Here is a 20,929-nt window from a genome sequence, read left to right as displayed (position 1 = left end):
TGAATGAATGCCATGGGGCTTTTTTAATTGAAAACAAGAACAAACAAAAACCCAAACACCAGATAGTAGTGAGTTGCTGTTATGATTCATGTGTCACCTCTGACCATGCAAACCTGGAAAATGCTAGCGCTAACTCCAAAACCTGAACTTTTATTTGACAACAAAGTCAGTTCTCTCAAATTCAGATACGCTAGCTTGAAAAATCCCAGTGTGAAACCATTCTAATAAATTAGAAACTGTTAGAAACATAAAATGAATGGCCTGAATTCATACAGCCCTGGCAAAGAGCTGCAAAGTTACAACTGCACCCTTCCCAGCAGTCTGTTGCTGCTCCCCCACAACAGAATCAAGCAGGAATGAAGATGTATGTGTGCCTTTTGCTAGTGCAAAATTCAGCTTTCCCCCCCCCCCCCCAAATCATCCTTGATCAACAGTTTAAAACACGTGACTTTACACAGAAGCAGCAGGCACACAAGTACGTGTCCCTCTGCCAGCTCTGTCTGGGAGAACAGCCTCCTGCAGATGGGACAGATGGCTGATACCAGAGGCTGTTCAGTCAACTTTGGTAAAATCTGCTGCTCAGCTGCTCATGGCACAGCTCTGCTCACAAAGCCCAGGATGCAAACCATTTCTGCAAAGCTCTGTATGGCCCAGCCACGGCCCTTGTTTGGGCAGCACTTAGCTCCTCCTCACCTTCCTGCCTGCTCAGCTTTGGGTTTAGAAATCTCTGTTTTTCTGGCCCTAATTCCACGTGTCCAAGTCATCCCCTGGAACGGGTTATTAGTTTGACAGCACAGCCCAGTACCAAAGATCTAATTAGATGAGCAAGAAACACTCACTGCAAAAACAGCTGTCACAGGGTAGGGGCGTTAGTGGCCCTCTCTTGGAAGCTCTCCTTCTGAGTTAGGTCAGCAGAAAGACTTGCGCAAGTGCCTCTGACACGACAACAGCCTGCTGCTTTTAGCTGTCATTTTCCAGAATTGAATACTTTTTCAACTTTCTTACATGCTCCAGAGCATGGAATGAGTAAGTTGGACAAAAGCATACAGAAACAAGCCTTACCGTTACACAGACAACAGGATAGCCAGTTGGAGGGTGTGGATTCTCTTTGCTTTTAGCGGTATCGTCATACATGAGAAGAGAGACAACCTGGGGCACAGCTGGAAACGTCACATCTGCAACGCTGTCCATTTCTTCAATGTACACAATGGCTTTCCTCATCTGAGTTGAGAGAGAGAAAAGGTTATGTATACTGCTGAAAATAAGGAATGGAGGGAGAAGGAGAAGCAGTGCCTGCAACTTAATTTCTGCCACCAAGCTCATTATGGTTTTACCCAGGATTCTTTACTAAAATGGTGACTTGTATTAAGGAAGATTCACTCCTCAGTGGTTTTTACAGGTTTTCCACTTAAAACCTGTTCACCAGCAAATAGCTAAAAATGAAGGAAGAATTAATCCCCAAACACTAGGAAAAGGGAAATAAAAATATTCCAATTTTTCTTAAAAAAAAAAAAGTTAGCCTTGGCAAACGGTCAAACACACACCCAGTTGCTCACTCACTCCCCATCTTCAGCATGCCCGTCTGTCCCCATTTGTGCCTTCCTCACTGCCCACAGACCTCCTACCATGGGAACGGGTGAGAAGGCCTCGCGGAGCCGTACTTGAGCCCATGAAGTGACGCAGAGCACTGATCAGAACACCACAGCGTGGCTGCAGCTGCTGCCGCCACATCCCTCCACGCACGTTTAGAGAGGGACCGATGCAGGCTCTCCATTGTACTGTGTCTGGTAGCAGCCAGAGACACTATTAATACAAACAAAAACTCCCAATCACAGCTTTTTGCTTTCTTTTTTTAATATTTTTAAATAGTTTGATACTTTTCACCATCTGTAATGGGAAAAGTCGGAACAGATTTCTACAAGCCAGTTAGTGCGCTATACTTTCCTAAGATGTATACCAATAACTCGGAAAGAATGAGAGTGCCCTCCATTGCCAAACTCTCTGTGAAGCATATAGGGGGTCACACATAAAATTTGTAATTCAGCGCTTCTAGACTTTGTTCAAAGTGTGTGGTTTTACAGCTAATTTATACCAGTATTTAGACGTGTATGCACCAAACTAACCACAGGAGCGTATGAATACCAGGCTGTCATGCATGCTGTGAGTACATGGTTTTTTAGATGGTTTTATACAAATAAAAAAAAATATCATTACAAATGGCAACTTTTGTTGTCAACAGTGGTTACCTGCGTCTCTGCTACCATGTTCTCATCAGCTTTCAGGTGGACGGTAAACGCTTCTCTCATTTCTCTTATGCCGTCATACAGAATCTCTACTTCAACAAAATGCTCAGTTTCTCCTTCTCCAAATTCAATATCTGATTTAAAAAAACCCCAATAAATGAATGCAAAATCAAGAGCCAAACAATTGTTTTCTTTGTCAATTGTGTTCAAGTAATGTATTCTGTTGCAATAACATGGTTTTGCTCTAAGTAAAACGTAGTAGTACACTGAGCTGTTAGTATCTGTTCTTCAGCACAATGACCAAGTAAAACTAACCCACTTTTGCTGGACAGAAAAAATAAATACAAGCTGATATTGATACCTTGTTGGAAGACTTAAAATAATATCAAAACATAATATCCTGACATGATTTTGTGCCAAGCCAACTAGCTTTCTTCCAAACAATTCCAGGACACAGTTCAGAATTAGCATGGGCCAGGGAAGCAGTTTGCATGCAGAGATCCTGCTTCAATGGCAGAGAAAGTTCAACAGAGTGGGTCTGCATGCTTCAGTGGCAAAGTTCAACAAAGTGGGTCTGCATGACAAGGAATGGTCCCAGGTACATTATTATACCAGTATGGATACTGCCTCAGGCTCCATTTGCAGTGTATGTTTAAGCAGGATCCAAAACACCTGCATTTTGAGCTGAAAAGTCAACATACTTGGCATTAGGTCTTTAGGGGACATGTTCATCTACAAGAAATCTCAAGACAAGAACGGTCTATTAGAAAGAGGTAACAGTGGTTCTTCCTCCAGAAACCAAGTGGGGATTGTTATTTCTTGCTAAAAGTCAGGAGGAAGCAGTACCCATTTTTCTGACACCAGCCCAGTCAATAGCAGGAATACTCAAGAAATGAGACACTTCTTTTGTTCATTTTACTTTAACTGTATTCAAGGTCATACCTCCCCAGAAGACACTGTAGAAAAATTACTCCCCTAGGGAGTCTACATAACGACCGGGCTATAAACTGTTCCTGTGAGGGTGACACTCCATCAAAACCATGTCACTATGAGGAAAGCAAATCGAAATGCAGTGGGTCACAGAAAGGGAATATGGGTCTGTAACCTTGAGGTTTGGACTCTTTCCTGGGAGATGGGGGACCTGGGTGCCAGCTCCCAGGAGTGTGCTTTTCTATGAAAAACATCCCACCACTGGCAACTCCTTACTGTAAGTGCTTAGGGCAGATCTCTCTCTTCCATACTGCAGGATAATGAAAGCAGAATAAATCTAGACAATCGCCTTAAAATAGCAGAACCAGGAATTTGAGCATATTGTTGTATCATCTTAAGCTGTCTATCATAACAATACCACAACCCTCTGCAACCTCAGGGGACTTGAAGGCAAAGCTCAAGAACCAAATTCTGCTCAAACACATGACTCAGGTAGATAACAACCCGAGCTAGGCTGAACTTTCATTCTTGTGAAGAAATCCTGAGTTTGTATTCCAGGTTAGGAAATTCAAGGTAGCCCAGAGCAAACAGGATCTCACGTCCAATCCAATGCGAATACAGTCCCTTGTAGGTTCCACAATTAAATTGGAGAAAAAAAATAGACAACACTCAAATCTCCTATTCCAAAACACACGAAGTGAAGCAGGAACTCTTAGTCTGAAGTACAGTAATTGCCATTTGGTTATCAAAACAAGAATTCAGCTCCCTGTCCAGCATTCATTTGCAGGAAGGCACTTTCCAAACTAATGTTTCCCATCGCCACACCCAATGAAGCCCTCACCTTCTGACATTGGATTGTAGTCTTCCCCTGAGGTGGCTGAGCCATCCTTTGTGTGCACTCTGACAACAGATACTTTGGAGCTATCACCGAGGCGTAGAACATGGATTCTTACTAGTGCAATTTCTCCAGGTTCCTGAGGCTCCTGAATGCTGTGTTTTATTTCAGAGAATTTAATCACTGGTTCTAGACAAGAAAAAAACCACAACAAAAACCTGAACATTAAAAAAAATATAATAATAATTTACTCATGTCAACTAGACTAAGTGCAAATACCTTATCTGAGAGTGGATAGCCCAAAGGAAATGAGAAGGTCATAACAAACCTGAAAATTCAAAGTGATTGTCTGGCTATTAATTTATTCGGTTCATTGATTGCTGCGTGGAATGATCGAAGCAAAATACTTTGGAAACTAGAATTCAGATAGATGTTTGTAGCTATTATTAAAAGGAGAATACTTGGTCCCCTGGTGTTTCCTTTAGTGGAGTCTAGAGTGGAATATTTAGAGAGAAAATATGTTTTGCTTTTGAAGAAAGCAGTTACCTTTATAAGTTATTTATTCTAATGCCTTGTCAAAGGTACAGGATAAATCTGATTTTCTTAAATGACTCTACAATTTGTAAGGAGTCCATTTTACAGCATTATCAATTATATTATGTTTTTTTCTTTGTTTGGGTGGTTTTGTTTGGTTGGGTTTTTTTTTTTACACGTCATCTGACATTTTCAGATGCATAATCTGTACAATTATGTACAGATGATGTAAATGTCCCTATTATATTCTTGAAATTTTTGTGAATTTGACCCAAGGCATCCATGATTCTTTCAACTTAGTGAAATTTATGATACTCTTATCAAAGCAACACATATAGAGTAATAAACAGAATGGAAATAAACAGGAGAATTTCTCTTCCCATTACCTCACAAAAGGCAGAGCCAGTGATGCATTCAGAACAGACTAAAAAGGTGAAAATTCAAAACATTAAAATAAATTACTTGACAGTTTTTTGAAAAACTTCGTACTGGGTACTTTGAAAACTGTTGAACCAAACACTGAATGGAATTAGTCCCATTTTCCCATTTGCAGCTACATATATAATGAACAATTAACATAAAACTCACTGTCGTCTTCATCCTTAATCTTGATCATGGTCTCTTTCTGATCCCCAAGGGAAGCACCAAAAGTAGAATTACTTTTCGGTGTTCCAAGCACCAATCTGAATTCCTCCTCCTCCTCATAAATTACATCATCCTCCAGAATTACCACACAGGGCTTCTCAGTTTCTCCTGCAGAAGGTATGAAGCAAGAACAAGACATTATCTTCATAGGAGCACAAAAGACCAGGACAAAACCAGAACAAAAACCCCACACTTTTTCAGGCTTGCCATAGAAAAGACAGTCTCAAGAACACGGAAGCAGAGACTAGCGCTGACTGGCACACTTCATTTTTTTGTTGTGTTTGAGTCAATCTGTGCTAAGGAAAAATCCCATGACTCTGCCACAATGGGAACGAAGCAGCATCTGTGCACCGTTTAGCAGGGTGCTGTATGGCAAAGAATCTGCTGCTCTGATTCTCCTCTGCTGAAGGTACTGTATTAGTACTATCCCTGCTTATTCTCATGAACAAGTGCTATGCTCAAAAGCGTAGCAGAGGATGTTCAGTATTACCGACTTCTTTATTGTCCAACTTGAGCCATAAAGTTGGCTGTCATAATCACAAAACTATCTGTTAAATAGTCCTGTGCTGCCTTCTTCATCCGCAGAAGCTCAACTGGCATAACAAGTCCCAAAATGTCCTGGAGGTCTAGCTCTTATTTACCATCAGATTACTTGTCAGACAAAAGTAACACGTTATTTTCAAATTCCAATGGGAAAAGCTTACCTGGGAGAAACTCCACTACAGAATCATCTGTATTTGGCCTCTCCTTGTAGTCCATCATAACTTGGGCAGAACCCTGGCGAGTATAGCAACGCACTGTGGATTTATGGTTAATGTCACCGCTTCGATAAATGAGGGCCAACAGCTGTTCATCTTTTTCATTCGCCATGTACATTGGTTCTTTGAACTGCATTTTGGGTACTGACAACAGAACATGTTACGCAAGTTGAAAAGGACCCTCACACATGGGCAGAAAATATTAACTACGTTCCTCGATTAAAAAAAAAAAAAAAGGAGCAATTTTCTTTAACTTAGCATTTTATTTGCTAACATTTTACAATAAACTGAAGAAGGTTCAGATTTACACATGCTTTTTAAACACAGATTTTGAATCTAGATGAATTCAAATACTTTCCTGGTCTACAGCAACTAATTGCCAACTTAGTACTAATTCTGTCACCAGTCTTCTCACAGTTAGCTAAGAATTGGTGATTTTTTAAAAAAAAAAAACATTATTTGAGCCATTTCTGAGCTGTGGGATTATTTTCTATAAAGCAGTCTCTTTTATCTTTGATGTAGAGAGGAAATAGGTGCACGATACCACAAGGGCAAAAAGGGGTGATGGCCACAATTCCATTCCACTGAAATCAGTATCAGACTTTGCGCCGACTTCAACAAGTGAGCATTTCACAGTGAAACTGTAACTGCTCTTCAGAGTTCTGTTTGAGAACGAGCTTTCTAAAACAATACAGCTTCTTTAAGTCTTTGAAGTGCAGTGAATTTGCAGAAACCTGAGACTGCTAAGGGTCAGCTTGGTTTATTTACCAAGTGCTGGAGAACCTCTAAATGGTGCTGTGTTGAGTGTTGTTTACTTTTAAAGATTTACACCTACCTTTTTTTAAATCCCCTTAATGCTCCCCTAGAAGAGACAATACAGTTACAGCTTCATGCAATAGCATAAGCATGAATAGCTGCATAATTATTTGAAAAACTTAGCTCCCTACAATTTTTGGCATTCAAATAACTACTAGGGGAAAAAAAAAATTAATCCCTATGGCTTCTCTACCTTCAAAATGAATATTCATTCAAACAAATAGCCTTAATGCAGCAGGCATAAACAAATGTACTTTCAGCTCATGGCACAGTTCCACTGTTATGTTATCTTATCCAAAACACTATCTCCAAGTACATAATGAGAAGGAAGACAAACCAGAGTAAAGAACCTGCACTATAGCCCTATGTTCCAGCTTCAGGTGTAACACACAGCTGTTTATCTTTATAATGTAGTTGGGGTAAATGATATATCACAGCACTTATACACATAGTAATTTATGCTACTGCCAAAAGAGCTCTTCCATCTTCTAAGTGCACTTAAAACACTAGGAGGAAAAACCCTTGAAAAAACTCTCCCCCACCCTCTTTATACTTACAGTCAGTGACAGTGTCATTGATAAAGACAGTAGTTTTGCCAGGCTCTCCAAGCACTGCATTCACGGGCATGCAGAGAACTAGTTCAAACTTCTCCGGACCTTCCAGAATAGGCTGGCCCAAATCATCAAGGATGATCACTCGAAACACTTGCATGTTGACTCCTGGTGTAAAATCCAGGTTATGGCTGATGCCCACATAATCGACTCCAGCTGTTTGGGAAGCAACAAGACTTGTACGGTCAGTTTCTACTATATGTTAACATTCACTTGTACATTTGTGAAGTGTGTTTGCAGCTGTTTCTATTGCTGTCTTGGAGAAAATTTAATTTAGATTTTTGTCACGTGCAAATAAATTTGGGAACAACCAACATACAGTGCAACACACACACCAATTCATACCTGGATCATCATTTACTCTTTATGCGATCAGCACAATTAAAACTTGTTTAAGATCCCTTAAACTGCAGAGTAAACAGGCTACAGCCTCAACAACATGCAACAGACCTGATCTCCACAGCAATTTGACCCTTTTCCTCAACTCTGGACTACCTACATGAGGTTTTAGCTATTTACCTTTAAAGGAGCAGATGTCTGTCCCAGAATAATTCCAGCTGTACCCTAAGAAAAAGTGTCTTGCACTAGGCTAGATCACTGAGCTTGAAAATCATGCTGTTACTACTGCCTCATCACTAAAAGAAGCAGACAGCTGGAGTGCAGGTGAAAACACCTAGAATGACTTTTTTGTGTGTATGAGACTGTTAAATCTAAACTGGAAGATGTATAACGACTTCACTTCTTCCTTCCGCTTGTGTCCCATTGTTTCACTGAGATTCTGACTATTTCCATAATTTTGCATTCTTTTTAGCCAGAGTGTTCCTCCCTATCCCCTTTTAAATGTTCTGCTTGTTGCTTGTAATGACAATGTTGCTTGTTCTTTCCCTTCTTTGTCACAGTATGTTGAAATTTACATACTTAAAAGCAACTGTGCCTTTTTCTTTTACACATCATTTTGCAGCCTCTGGATTAGAGGCAAGGAACACTTACCTGCATAAAAGCTGACCTCCCTGGTCGGCTCTGTGCGCTATGAAGAACCACAATTCTTGCACAGGTTTTGTTCTTTCCTTAATCAAATATTGTGTGCATAGGCATTTCATATACAACCATATGAATATTTTTTTGTGTGCAAAACTCTATAAATACTTGAAACTAGGAAAAGATTTAGTGAAAAGGATATTTTTTCCAAATCTCATAACTAGGCGTTAACAGAAGTGATTTTTAAAAAAAACCTATAAATACAAGATTAGAAATGCAACATTAGTTCACTACTTTATACACAACACAGAAAATCCTGTAGGACCCAATCATATTTCTTCACCTGATAAGTGAGTCTTCACATATTCATTATATACATTGTCTGTTTTCCTAATCACTTCTCTGTTCTTCAGTAACTGTAGTCAAATTCTATTTTCATATATGTACATTATAAGTTAATTAACTGTCCCTTCAATCATACACGCTGCATTACTAGTTGCTCTAATTCTTTGTTATTTTGGTAGCATATCTGATCATCTGTCACATACATATTAAAAAAGACAATTTTGCTTTCAGCTTGGTGAATATAAAAATTTCTGAAGCCTTATCTTCTGAAGTCTAAGTGTGTCATTAATTTGTTGGGCTGAACAGAGAAATTCTCATTAATGCAACTCATTTCCTTGACACTCAGCAGCTATAACTGCTCCTTAAAATTAATTTAGCAGCTAGCAAGTCAAGCAACATATTTAAACAGCACCACAAAATTTTGGCCAGCCTAAGTATTCCCAAAGTCTGATAGGGAAAATGACTTTTTGTTGTGACTGAGAAACCAAAAAAGGGTTTTACAGAGATAGTCACGAGATTTTGGGTATTTTGGTTCAGTGTTGCACAGAGAAAATCCTTGGAGGTCACACTGGTGGTGCTGTCCACAATTTCTCTCCACAGTAACTGAGAGACCCTAAAATCTCAGATACACCAGCTCTCATAGATAAATAAAACTTCCTTGGCTAATGTACTGATAGCATCATTTCAGGGCAACTGCAGATTTATGCTGTAAATGCAGTTTTATTCCAGGGAAACACAGTGCTATAAAGACAATACTCTCACTTTCACTCCAATTGTTTCTCCCAATGTCTGCCATCAGTTAAGGCATGAGTAAATTAACGATCATTTTATTCACATCCATTCTGCAGTCTCAATCAGAAAGTCAGTGAGCTTAGCCAAGCTGTCCTTGCCACACACAATTGGGGGACAAACGTTTTCTACTTGACAAATCCATGTCTGGTGTCTTTTACTTAACTTTTCCACCCCATATATACACTGAAGATAAATAAGAGTGAACGCCAGATATCCCATTTTCATGCTCACATACTCTAAAGCAACCTGAGCAACATTTTGACGAGTAACTCACCCTCTGCTGACATTGGTTCTGTTTTTCTGGAACGCACCGTGACAGAGGCTGCTTTGGACAGATCTGTTCCAGTCCTCCAGACACGAATCTCCACATAACCAGCACTTTCATCCACTCGATATTCAGTGTTACCAAAGTACAAAGCAGGTTCTAAATACAGAGAGAAATGTGTATATTTTTGAAAGAGCCTCTTTTGGCCTGCTCTTGTGTACATGTATATTTAGTGCTTAAACTCTCCAGTCTGACTTTTAATATGTTAACAGCTGGGGGAAAAAAAAAAAAAGCATTACCAATTTCCCCTGCAAATCCCAGTAATATCTACTATCCACTTACATAAATATTATTATGCACCTGTCTACCACTTAATGTAAGGGGGTTTTTTATCCTTTAAAAAACAAACTAAACACTCCTTGAATTAAGTGTTATATCTATGTATGTTTGATCTTATCTGCAGCTGACAGATCTTCCACAGCCGGCTGCTTAGCTTACTGGCTGTTTACCTTACCATCTGAAGTAAAAGAGCCATTTCAAAAATTCTGTCTATGTAGCATAATGCAGACGTAAGACATGGGATAGTTCTTCCATTACATTTTTGTTAAGTAAACTAAGGCAGAAATTTTTTTAAATTTACTATTAAAGGAAATATATACCTAAATATACCTTGCCCCCTCCCTAAAAGATAAAGGCAGTTTGCAGGATTTCAAGAGTTTAGACTTTTTTTTTAAAACTGTTTTCAAAGCATACATTTGACATGGATGCGGCAGATTAAAGGGTTACAAGCTGGTTTTTTTCTTCAGTGTGGTAAACGGGCTTTAGTTACTCATAGGGAATACACAAAGTTGCACAACCCAGGTCATGGAAAAGGTCAATATTAAATTGGGTTTAAGCAGACTCTGTTGTTTAGCATAAGAGATCAAACATCACGAGACTGTCTCAAACTAGCGCCAATTTAGCCGCCTGTCTGAATACCCATCAGGAAGAATGAAGCAGCAGACACTGGAGACATGTTATACCTGCTGCTCTTACTAAGTAATGGATTGAGTCTGCTAAATTCAATACAAGGCCTCCTTTACTTTTGTCACCTAAACAACAGTAAGCTTTATCTTGCTATCAGTATTAATAAAGCCTGACGCATTTTGTCTGCGTTGCGTATTATTACTCATCTGTATTAACACAATGTAGAGAATCTCTCCAATACCACAGCAACATTATTTTATCACAATAGCCAGCGTCTTCTTTAGTAGAACCACCGCAGTTGCACAAAAGCCTGGCACTCACCTGATACGCTGCATTTCTATTGTATCTCTTGGGAAATTCAAAGAACTCTGAAAAAAGCTTTAGAAGTCGTGATTGTTGTCTCCTACAGCTCGGGAAATGGAAGCTTAGAGCAAAGCACCATGGTCCATAAAGAGTTTTTAATTTTTGGCTACCTAGTGTTTTCCAGAGCTTAGTTTATTACCAAGCTTAAAGCCAGCTTTACAGAAGGGACAGACAGTTTCCAATGACTAAATGTGCCAAGTAGAGCATAGAAAAATACACAGGCTTTTCTGCATAATGTGCAGCAACTCAACAATAAAAGTGCCTCATCCTAGTAATAACTTTTTACATTCTGGATCTCACCTTCCCAAACCTAAATAAATGTTCTTTTGCGAATGGGGGAGAATATCTAGCTAAGTTCTTTTCTCAACAGGGACAGACAGCACTGCTCAGCTAATTGCAAATTTTATATTTGCCTAGAGGCGCTATCTGCTTCTTCCATGTATATATAAAAACATCAGAACACCATCTGGCCCTAAACCTATATAAACCTTGCCACTCCAGCTTGCAGGCACCTTTGAATACTTACTGTAATTTTCATGAGCCAGTGAACTGTGAACCTTTGCGTTACTTTACCATCAGAGCAAACCCTGATAATCACAAAGACTTGCTGCAGAAGCAGATGAGGTCTTCAGCACACAGTATTAAGGAAGGTACAAGTGTTCCAAGCAGGACTGTATTAATAATTTATTTTCAACCTTTTGATAGATTACCTTTAAACAGGCTGAAACAATTCCTTCCTTAGTCAGGCCAGCAGGATGTCTGACAAAGCAAAGCTTTTGCATGCAAAACTCAAGAAAAAGGTTAGAGAATGAAACCAGACACTTGATGATGGATCAAACAGTTTAACAAAACACAAAGCTCTTTGAAAATGTGGTTTTTTGAGGGACAGATCTATTCATCAGGACTGCAGGACTTCTAGCTAAAAATCACAGCCTTTGGGGGATTGAAGGTGTTGGCTCTTCTTGAAAAATTCTTTCAATTCTTGAAGTATTTTTGTGTTTTAAGAAAAAGGGTATCATGACTGAAAGTCAAACTGAATGTCTTATTTTATGCAATTAAATACTTCAAGCTGTTTTCAAAGAAAATTTTGCTTTGCCTAAAGCAGTACTCCAACAGAAATTTTTCTCCCCACCTTCCTCCCACCCCTCCAATCAGCAGTTTTAATGATCAGTTATTTGCCAGTTTTGGCATTTTTCCCTCTGCCGTGACACGTACGAGTTTGAAGATGATCACATTCCCTTCCCACCAGCTACACATTTTGTACTATTGAAGTCTTCCCCACATGGTGGGGAGCAGAGGAGTCTAAATATCCAAACTTACATGCCTTTTTGTCACAGCTAATGGATTATCAAGTGACGAATGATGCCCTATAAGTTTTTACAGTTCTGTTTAACTAACTTGTGTAAAGCACAGAAAGAGTAATTCTTCACAAGGCAATGGAACACTCCAGGTTATATTGGTGTCACTGGAACCAGGATCCTACTTCAACTAAGGGGGCAGAAAAATCATTGGGGTCCCCCACCAAGAGTGGAAAAATCATTTGGAAAAATACAATTTGACAAAAACTGTTACAGTTTTGGCCACATTTCATGAAGATGATCACTGCAAAGTATTTACTCTGGCAAGAGTAATCAAGAATCTTTGTAATTAAAAGAAAATTGTTACTTATATTTTAAAAAAATAAAAAAAATATTTGTAATATAATATTGTCTATTCTTTCCCATTCCTTCTTCCCCTCTGAAAGAACTGTCCAAGTGTCCAGATTTAGTTTAAAAATTAGACTGGTTAATTTTCTATATTTACATAGGAATCTGCTTTCAAATATCAAAAGTCCATCAATTTCCCTTAGGCACAGCTTAATGGATTTTCAAATACAGGTTGTAAATTCCTTTGAAGTTTTAAGAGATCAGGCAGTTCAGCTTATTGCAGTCCATGATAACTGTCTTGAATGGGCCTTTAAATACCAGCCTCCTTAATTGGGAGAGTAGCTTTTTTCCCCCCTTGAATGTCCATACTGTGTCTACAACTACATGGACTGCAACATTTTAACTTCAGAAATCAGTGCTGCGCCTTTTGATAACAAGCTTTTTGTTTTGAAATATAGCTTAAGGAAATGCAATAATCAGTCATGTTATTCTTATTACAGTCATCTTTCCTATTTCTATTATACTCACTGTAATTTGTCATCTTAAATTGTGCTAAGCTTTTTATAATTCTCCTGCTGAGAGAACTTGAAATGCTTGCTGCAATGATCCCAAGTTTCTCAGTCTTATTGTATTATCAATGAAAAATACTGAGTAAACAAATACTTTTGTTCGTTTCCAACACAAGCAGATGAAAATAAGATAAAAAAAAATAAGTACCTCTATAATTCTTTTTTTTTAATCTTTCAGATGAACACGTTTCCCATATAAATGTAGTACAATGAGAGAGAATTGTTCCTTGGATACTGTGACCAGTGAAATATTCAACAGCATTTTCTGTGTCTTCAGAGTTTCTGAATGTCTAATCTAGATACACCTACTCTCCCAAAAATAATAGGGATAATAAACATCAGTCAATGGGCTATTAAAGATACAGGTCCAGCCCTCAAGGAAGATGACACTTGTGACTCAATTATTACAGTAAATTAATCACTTGTCTCTGAAACACAATCCATTCGTACTATGGAGCCCAAAGATAACCTCAGTATCCTTTAAATTCTACCAAGGCAATATATTTTAAAGACACATACCTTATTTAGGATTTCAAAAGCTGACACACCAAGCCAAAAAAAAAAAAAAAAAGGAAAAAAGAAAAGCAGTTTTTAAAGTGGAGGTCATTCATGTATTTATACTGTTCTTTTCTTTCCCTTTTAGGATGGTCAGTGAAGAAATCATTATATTAATTACTGAACATTTAACTAAGAAAGCAGAACAGCATCTGAGCTAACTGGTAATCTTTAGTAAACAATAGTGATTTCAATCATGAAATGCCATAAACTATTTAAAATCAATTTTCCTTCATAAAATACTAGCTCTAAGAGTTAGTTTGGCCTGGAAAGCCAGCCAATTTTCTTTTTTTTTTTTTTTTTTTTTTTAAGCTGTGGTCCTGAAACCTGTTCTACCTCTGATGCCACTTAAACACACAAGCAAAGAGCTAATGTGGATTTCCGCTTGCCTAGAAAACCACAAGCTGTTCGCACCTATTTCTTCAAAGCCGTTTACTGAACAACCGGACCCTTTGTTCAGCTGGACACGGACAGCGTGCTCCCAGGCGCCCATGTTACAGGAAAATGATACACAACTCAGAGCTTACTGGTTTAGGATCAAGGGTCTGCTACAAAACCTGCATTGTTCTCTGGCTTGGAGAGACCCTAGATCAAAGGATGGACATTATGTCTTGACTATTAACTTGCTGTTTCTTTTTCTTTTTAATTCTTGACCTAACATTTTCCTTTATTTAAATGTTACTATGATGCAATGAGAACATGGAGTAATAATTAGTTTTAGAGATATTTAAGTTTTAAACTTTTTCATGCACTAAGCTATATGAAACTGGTGACTCTGAAGACTCTTGAGACCTAATAACAAGTTATTTCTGCTTTTTATGTGCATGTAACATGACTCTGTGATGAGCTATGGATCTTCACTTGAGGCAGTCTGTGGCAGGCCTCTCCTTATGACATTGACAAGAAAGTTTTAGGACTCTTTTCTTTAAAAGTCTGTTTTCTCTTTAAGGAATCCCTGGGCATATGCCTCTCAAACCATACTTCAAGCTTTGATCAATGCCTTCCTCCGTATAACACACAAACCATATCACACCTGAGTAGAGATGGTGGAAATCAGAATCCTTCAGATGCTAAATAGGGATAAGTTTCTACAGTTGTAATCTGAGAGATGAAAATAGGCCTGTGTACAGAACTAATACTGAAAATTTTCATGCATTTCACAGAAAAAAGTCACTGTAATGTCTGCTTTATTTTCCAGTATAAGGCCATTATACAGAACCATTTATTTAAAAATGCAGTAAGGTAGGGCCCTTCAGAGAGGGAGACCTAAGCGGAATATATGTAAGAAACCTCAAACCCTGAAAAAATAAAACCAAGAAACTGCGTTCTCCTCCATCCTCACACACACATAGCACCGTGGATACCAGTGATCTCACAAGTTTTATGAAGCTCTCTTGAGACATCTCAGCAGAGAACAGCCAGCAAGACAAAAATAATTTCCATTCCCGCCTGTGCTCTGGTATCAGACGTTCAAAATGGGAATAGTGACTAAGAGAATTTAATAATGTTTGAATGCCTGGTATTTATCTCGCCTTATGGTAACATTATCTTTACTGATAAAATGTTTTTTTTCTGAAATATGTTACATACTTTGTGAACCACTCTGTATAAATATTTAAACAGCAGTAATTCCACTAACAGAAACTCTGACAACATACCTGACTGCTTTCCTTGATGACACTTTAAGTGGCTTTCCTTCTTGCTGTAAAGCTTAATGTGAGTAAAAACATTTCAGATTACTTAATATAACTAATTCTTCAACTTTCACTGACATGCGCAGCACCAAAGTGATTGACATTAAAGCCGTGGCATTTACATACAGCTTTCTTTGGCCTAAGAAACTCAAGCCTTTTCTCTCCAAAATTTCTTCTTTTTTTTAAATTGTTGACAAGAAATATATTTGTTACTTCAAATCTTACTAATGTTAAGCAATACCAATACTAACACCAAGCAATAACCTGTTTTCTTTGTATTTGATCATCGTGAGATGTGGAATGCTGTGAATAAAATTAGCACAAGGCATTTGCTTTTATATGTATGTCAGGGAGCGTTCCCAGAATCTCATCATGGGTGAACAAAAGAGCAAAGGAATCATCCCCAAATTACTTTTATTTAGAAAAAATGTGAGGAGTATTTCCTGTGTTGCTTGCTATAGCAAGGAACACATTCAGACTGCATGTATCTGTATGTGGTCATAGCTGCACGCTTCTCTGCCCTGTCAAAAGGCCTTATCTTGCTGTCGACAAAAACTCCATTGACTGCACTAATGCAGTCTAACACCTCTGTAGGTATTTAAGCACTTATGATGTAATTATGCAAGCTTATCTGCTATATTGCCCTTTACTCAATCCCAGCTATATTTTTACCTTCTGTACTTACAAGTAAATGGGTTCAGAGCTTGCCATTACACATGAAGGACTATGCCTAGTACTTTGTTGCAAGGTTACCTACTTTTTATTTGAACTGTTAAGCAGTTCATAAAACTGTAAAATTGTGGAAGTGTTGCCAATATTATTGACATTTCTGTAAAAATTCGTAATATAGCAAAAGCCCACAAATGTAAAAAATGTGTATCATGTTCCAGGTTCATTTATATTAAAGCTAGTCATGGCCTGAATCAACATTAATTTATGCTGTGTATGGTCACTTAGCCATACAAGTAGTTTTGGAACACTATCAGACCTTAATAATAAAATTTTGCATTTTCCTTTTCTTTTTCTAGGGCTGGCTAATACAGGATTATTATTATCCCTTAATGCTGCAAATAATTCTATTAATATATATTTTAAAGTCTTTGTCTCTCAATTTCTTTCTTTTTCTCCTTGTAGGGTTCTCCGGTCCTTGTTGTTAGAGGCATCACAGCACACCTCATCATGACTAACTTGTCCAAAGGATTGTGCGAATACAGTCACATCCCATATCAAAGCTGTGCTCAGTTTTTTTCCATTTGGAAAGAGGCACTTTCAGGCTTACTATTGCCTTATTCCTTTGCTGAGTCTAAAAATCATTCCAAGTTTGGGCTGCATACTTCAGCTGTTAGCATACTGCTCTTTACAATGGGAAATTTTATCTGTTTCAACAACCCACTTTTCCCAGTATTAACAAAAACCCCAAAGCATTCATCTTTCAGACACAACCAGGCAACATGGCTATGAGATCTTCTTTTTCACTTTAATGGACTGTAGGACGATCCACTGTAGGAGTGGTAAGTATATATACTTATCCACTTACAGTACTATATAAGTATTAGAAACGTTTGGTGGATCAAGGTATCATTCTACAGAAAACCAAAACTGGTGAAACTTTACTCTTTGAAACTCAAATTTTACACATTTGAGAAAGAAGGTTGTCCAGTTTCTTATCAATCAATCCAATGCCAGCAGTCTACTTCCAGGTCAGATCAAAATAGCGTGTCAGCCTGTTTCCTGTCTGTTTATTCAAAATGAAAAAAGTCTTACAAAATTCTTAAGAGACTTTTTATTTCAGAGCTCACTCTTTAACAAAGTGAGCTTAAGCCCTGGCTATCTTTCCATATGACACGGGCTGAGTTCAGAATTACTCCAAATTTATCTGATGATAGGTTGTTATGAATTTTGCCAGATGGTACTCTTAGAAAGAAAGCTTTGTAACAAAGAAAGAAAGAAAGTATATAAGATAACCTATCAAAGTTGTATTGAAAAGTAGAAGCATGATAATTTTCTGTCAATTAATATAAAATAATTATCTATATAGTAATTTAGCTTTATATATATAAAATAGTTTTCTATCTATTAAAAACTGCATAGAAATCAGTTTTGATCTGCTGATGATAAATAATTTTGGTTTCCGTGAAAATAAAAATCTGGTCATTGAGTCTGGTAAAGAAGACAACTCTTTCCTTGCTGCAATGGCTTAATTCTGCATTATTTTCCTTTCCTATTCTCCAAAAAGGATGAAGAAGCCTTTCGACAAATATCATGAAGCTAAAGACTGTGATACTCTTATTAACTTCATTCTTATGGCAAATTCAGTTCTGATGTAAATCCCTTTGGCCTCAGAGGAATTACACCAGTGATTATTTTGCCCCACTCATGTTCCATTTGAGAAAATCACGTTTTTGCCCTCATCAATTTGACTGTGTCTGTTTTGACTAGTTGACTTCTGCAGGACATACAAAAGGGTAGAAATAAACAGTAGCTAATAGAAATATTTTCCTGGATCTTTACCTTCTTACTTTTCTTCATATAACAGAGTGAAAATTGCTTTTTTATTACAGGACACAGAAATCAGCCCCCAGATTCTCATTATTTATGAAGTTAATCAAAAGCTCCAAAGAATCAGCTCAGTATAGCTTAAATACCGAACCTGACCACTATTGTATATCGTGGATTTGTCTAATCACAGTACGAAACGCCTGCCTTATTTAGCACAATCATATTCACAAGATTGGATTAGCAAGAAAGATTTAGACAGGGACTAAAAGAACAAGCAGAAGTATGACAATAAAGTACATGGCTTTTCTTCTGCTTCTGTCTAATAGTATCAATTCTTGAATTGAATTCTGTGTCTCCAACTTTATAATAAAAAAGGAAGACTTGCATTTCTACCTTAAAAGTGCACTAATCTTGACACACTGGGAATTACTGTGCATGCCAAATTAGCCTCTGTTAACTATTTCTACTCTTTAGCTTTATCTGATAGTATACAAATTTTTTCATCTATAATATTGTCACAAAACTAATCCTATACCCGTGTAAACTACTGTAATCACGGACTCTGCTGCAGTAACAGTAAATCTAATCCTCACAGATCTACTTCAGAGTAATAAAACAGCCATCTAGTCCTATGCCAGTAAAGAAAATAAAATCTAATCCTCAACTCCTACTGCAATAACAAAAAAGCGTAAGCCAAAGTGCATGATACATATTTACACTGTATCTTAAACATAGTTCATATCTGTTCTGCCAGTTTTTCTACTGAGTAAGCAAATCCTAGACCCATGTTTTCAGCTGTTTACAAAACAAAAACAGTGGAAGAGATTATTTAATCAGTAAAACTTTCAAAAAGGAAAGTCGCAGCAAAACAAAATTGCTTCTTCATGCTCACCGTCATCTGTGTCAGCCAAGATTATTACTTTAGTGCTTGGGAATTCAGTGCCAATTTGGCCACCCACTGGCATGCTCAGAGAAATATTGAAGGTCTCATCTTCCTCAGAGAGAGAGTCATCAATAATGATAATACGACAGATTTTCTCAGTCTCATCCTTATTAAAATGAACAATGCTGCTATGATCTTCAGGACGTGAGATGTAGTCAGAGTAAGACAAGACAGTGGATGGTACTGTGCCAGTAGCAGAACCTATGAGGAGAGAGGGTAAAAAATGAATTACAGGGACTCAGGACTTTAAAGAAGCAGAACAACAGCCCTTTAAATGAAACAAACGCAGAAAAAGTGTTTTATGCTGGAACTGACTAATAAATGTGCTTTGGTAACAAGTTAAACACAAGAAATTCTTCCTATTTATAATTACAACTTCTCTAGTAGCAAAGTGGCTCAGAGGGCTCTTATTATCACCCAGCACCCTCATGAAACCATTCCTGCTCCCAATTCACTATTATCTCCAGTTATCCTGACTTTTTTGTGGGGCTGCACTTCAACGAGGTGAAAGAAGTGAGTCAACTGATAAAAAAAACCTCTCGAAAAATATGCTTTGATTTGAATTATGTAGAGCACAGCCCCATCAGCAGTTGAACAGTCACAATAAAAAGCAATTTTGTGAGGGAAGAAGAAAAGAGTGCAAGAGCAGTTAGGTGAGGCAAGGGGCAAAACCCCCAAATAGGTTTTGCTGTTGAAAGATGAGGACGTGGAGCCACACCCGATTTAACATCACACACGACTGACCACATATCATAACATTTGCACTGAAAAATGGTAAGATTTTTTCCCTTTTCACTTCTACACACTATTCCTTCATGGATCAGAATGCCTATGAAAGTCACTGGGACTTTAGGATGAGGACTTTTCCTGAACAAATGAATGTGAACTTGATCTTCACATTTACCTCATTGTGCGATTCTTAGAAGGTGGGGAAAAAAAAAAATCCCTTCCTCTTACTTCTGCTGCATTTATTTGTGTGAAATACTTGTCAAAAAAAAAAAAAAAGTAAGGCTTATATGCAATATGACCCTAAGAACCGCTGTGGATTTGCACTACTGGCATCCTTGTAGCCTATTGGGATGTTACTATCTGGTTGGATGGACTGCTAGATGGGTGAAAACTGGCTAGATCACCAGGATCAAAGGATGGTGGTTAATAGTTTTTACTCCACCTGAAGGCCATTTACAAGTGGAGTTCCTCAGCGGCCTGCCCTGGGTCCACAGGGATTTTCAGGGGACAAAAGCCTGAGCAACCCTGTCCCACCTCACAGCTGCCCCTGCTTTGAGGAGCGGATCTAATTGGAGACCTCTCAAGGTCCCTTCTAACCCACATAATTCTGAGTATGTTAGGTGACCTGATTTTCAGAGGTCATAAGTACGCGCACCATGCGTTGATTGCCTTCCTTTACTACGGACAGGCGTTAGTAATGTGTCAGACACTTAGTGAGCAGGCTGAGAAAGATTAAATGAGAGACAGCGTCATGTTTACTACGCTTATCATGTTTAAAACTTTGAGAAAAATTATTTTACTGCAGCATGTTTATGAAAAACACAGATCGTGACAACAACTACAGCAATTGTGCATTTGGGTAAATGGCTAGTGTTATTAAGGCCAGACAGGTTGACAGCCTACAAGGACAAAAAGCCTTAAGTAACTCAGTAAGATTTTCTGTGCCTCAATAGACAACAAAAGCGGGGAAAATTCTGTTAAGCCCTTATAAGTCACTGATGAAGGAACAAATGACCTCTGAATGCCTGACACTGAAGATTCCTGCCAACCACTCAGGCTCACTCTTACAGGTAAGGGTAAAATAGAAACAGAAGATGTTAGAAGGATTTTCTGAACCAGAAGTTTAAATAAGTCACAGAACTGAGGATGACCCCCCGTTTTCCCTGCCCACGAAGCATACTGAATGCTGGTATCTCAAGCTATGACTAGCTGA

At 38.1% G+C, this 20,929-nt stretch overlaps 1 protein-coding gene across 1 annotated transcript in view; it reads right to left on the bottom strand.

Annotated features, from left to right (window-relative positions):
- The window catches only part of FREM3 (FRAS1 related extracellular matrix 3), a 71,128-nt gene that overhangs the window by 12,478 nt on the left and 37,721 nt on the right, over positions 1–20,929 (bottom strand). The window contains exons 6-13 of the mRNA XM_050896412.1: positions 18,937–19,188; positions 9,762–9,911; positions 7,319–7,528; positions 5,892–6,089; positions 5,131–5,295; positions 4,015–4,197; positions 2,247–2,377; positions 1,063–1,221 (exon numbers count right to left, since the gene is read on the bottom strand). Coding sequence (XP_050752369.1) covers positions 1,063–1,221; positions 2,247–2,377; positions 4,015–4,197; positions 5,131–5,295; positions 5,892–6,089; positions 7,319–7,528; positions 9,762–9,911; positions 18,937–19,188 — 1,448 coding nt within the window. The remainder of the gene's footprint in view (positions 1–1,062; positions 1,222–2,246; positions 2,378–4,014; positions 4,198–5,130; positions 5,296–5,891; positions 6,090–7,318; positions 7,529–9,761; positions 9,912–18,936; positions 19,189–20,929) is intronic.

This window comes from Gymnogyps californianus, chromosome 4 (assembly GCF_018139145.2).
Source record: "Gymnogyps californianus isolate 813 chromosome 4, ASM1813914v2, whole genome shotgun sequence".
In the NCBI taxonomy this organism is placed as follows: domain Eukaryota; kingdom Metazoa; phylum Chordata; class Aves; order Accipitriformes; family Cathartidae; genus Gymnogyps; species Gymnogyps californianus.
Note: the sequence above shows the minus strand (reverse complement) of the source record. Positions and strands in the feature narration are given on the sequence as shown.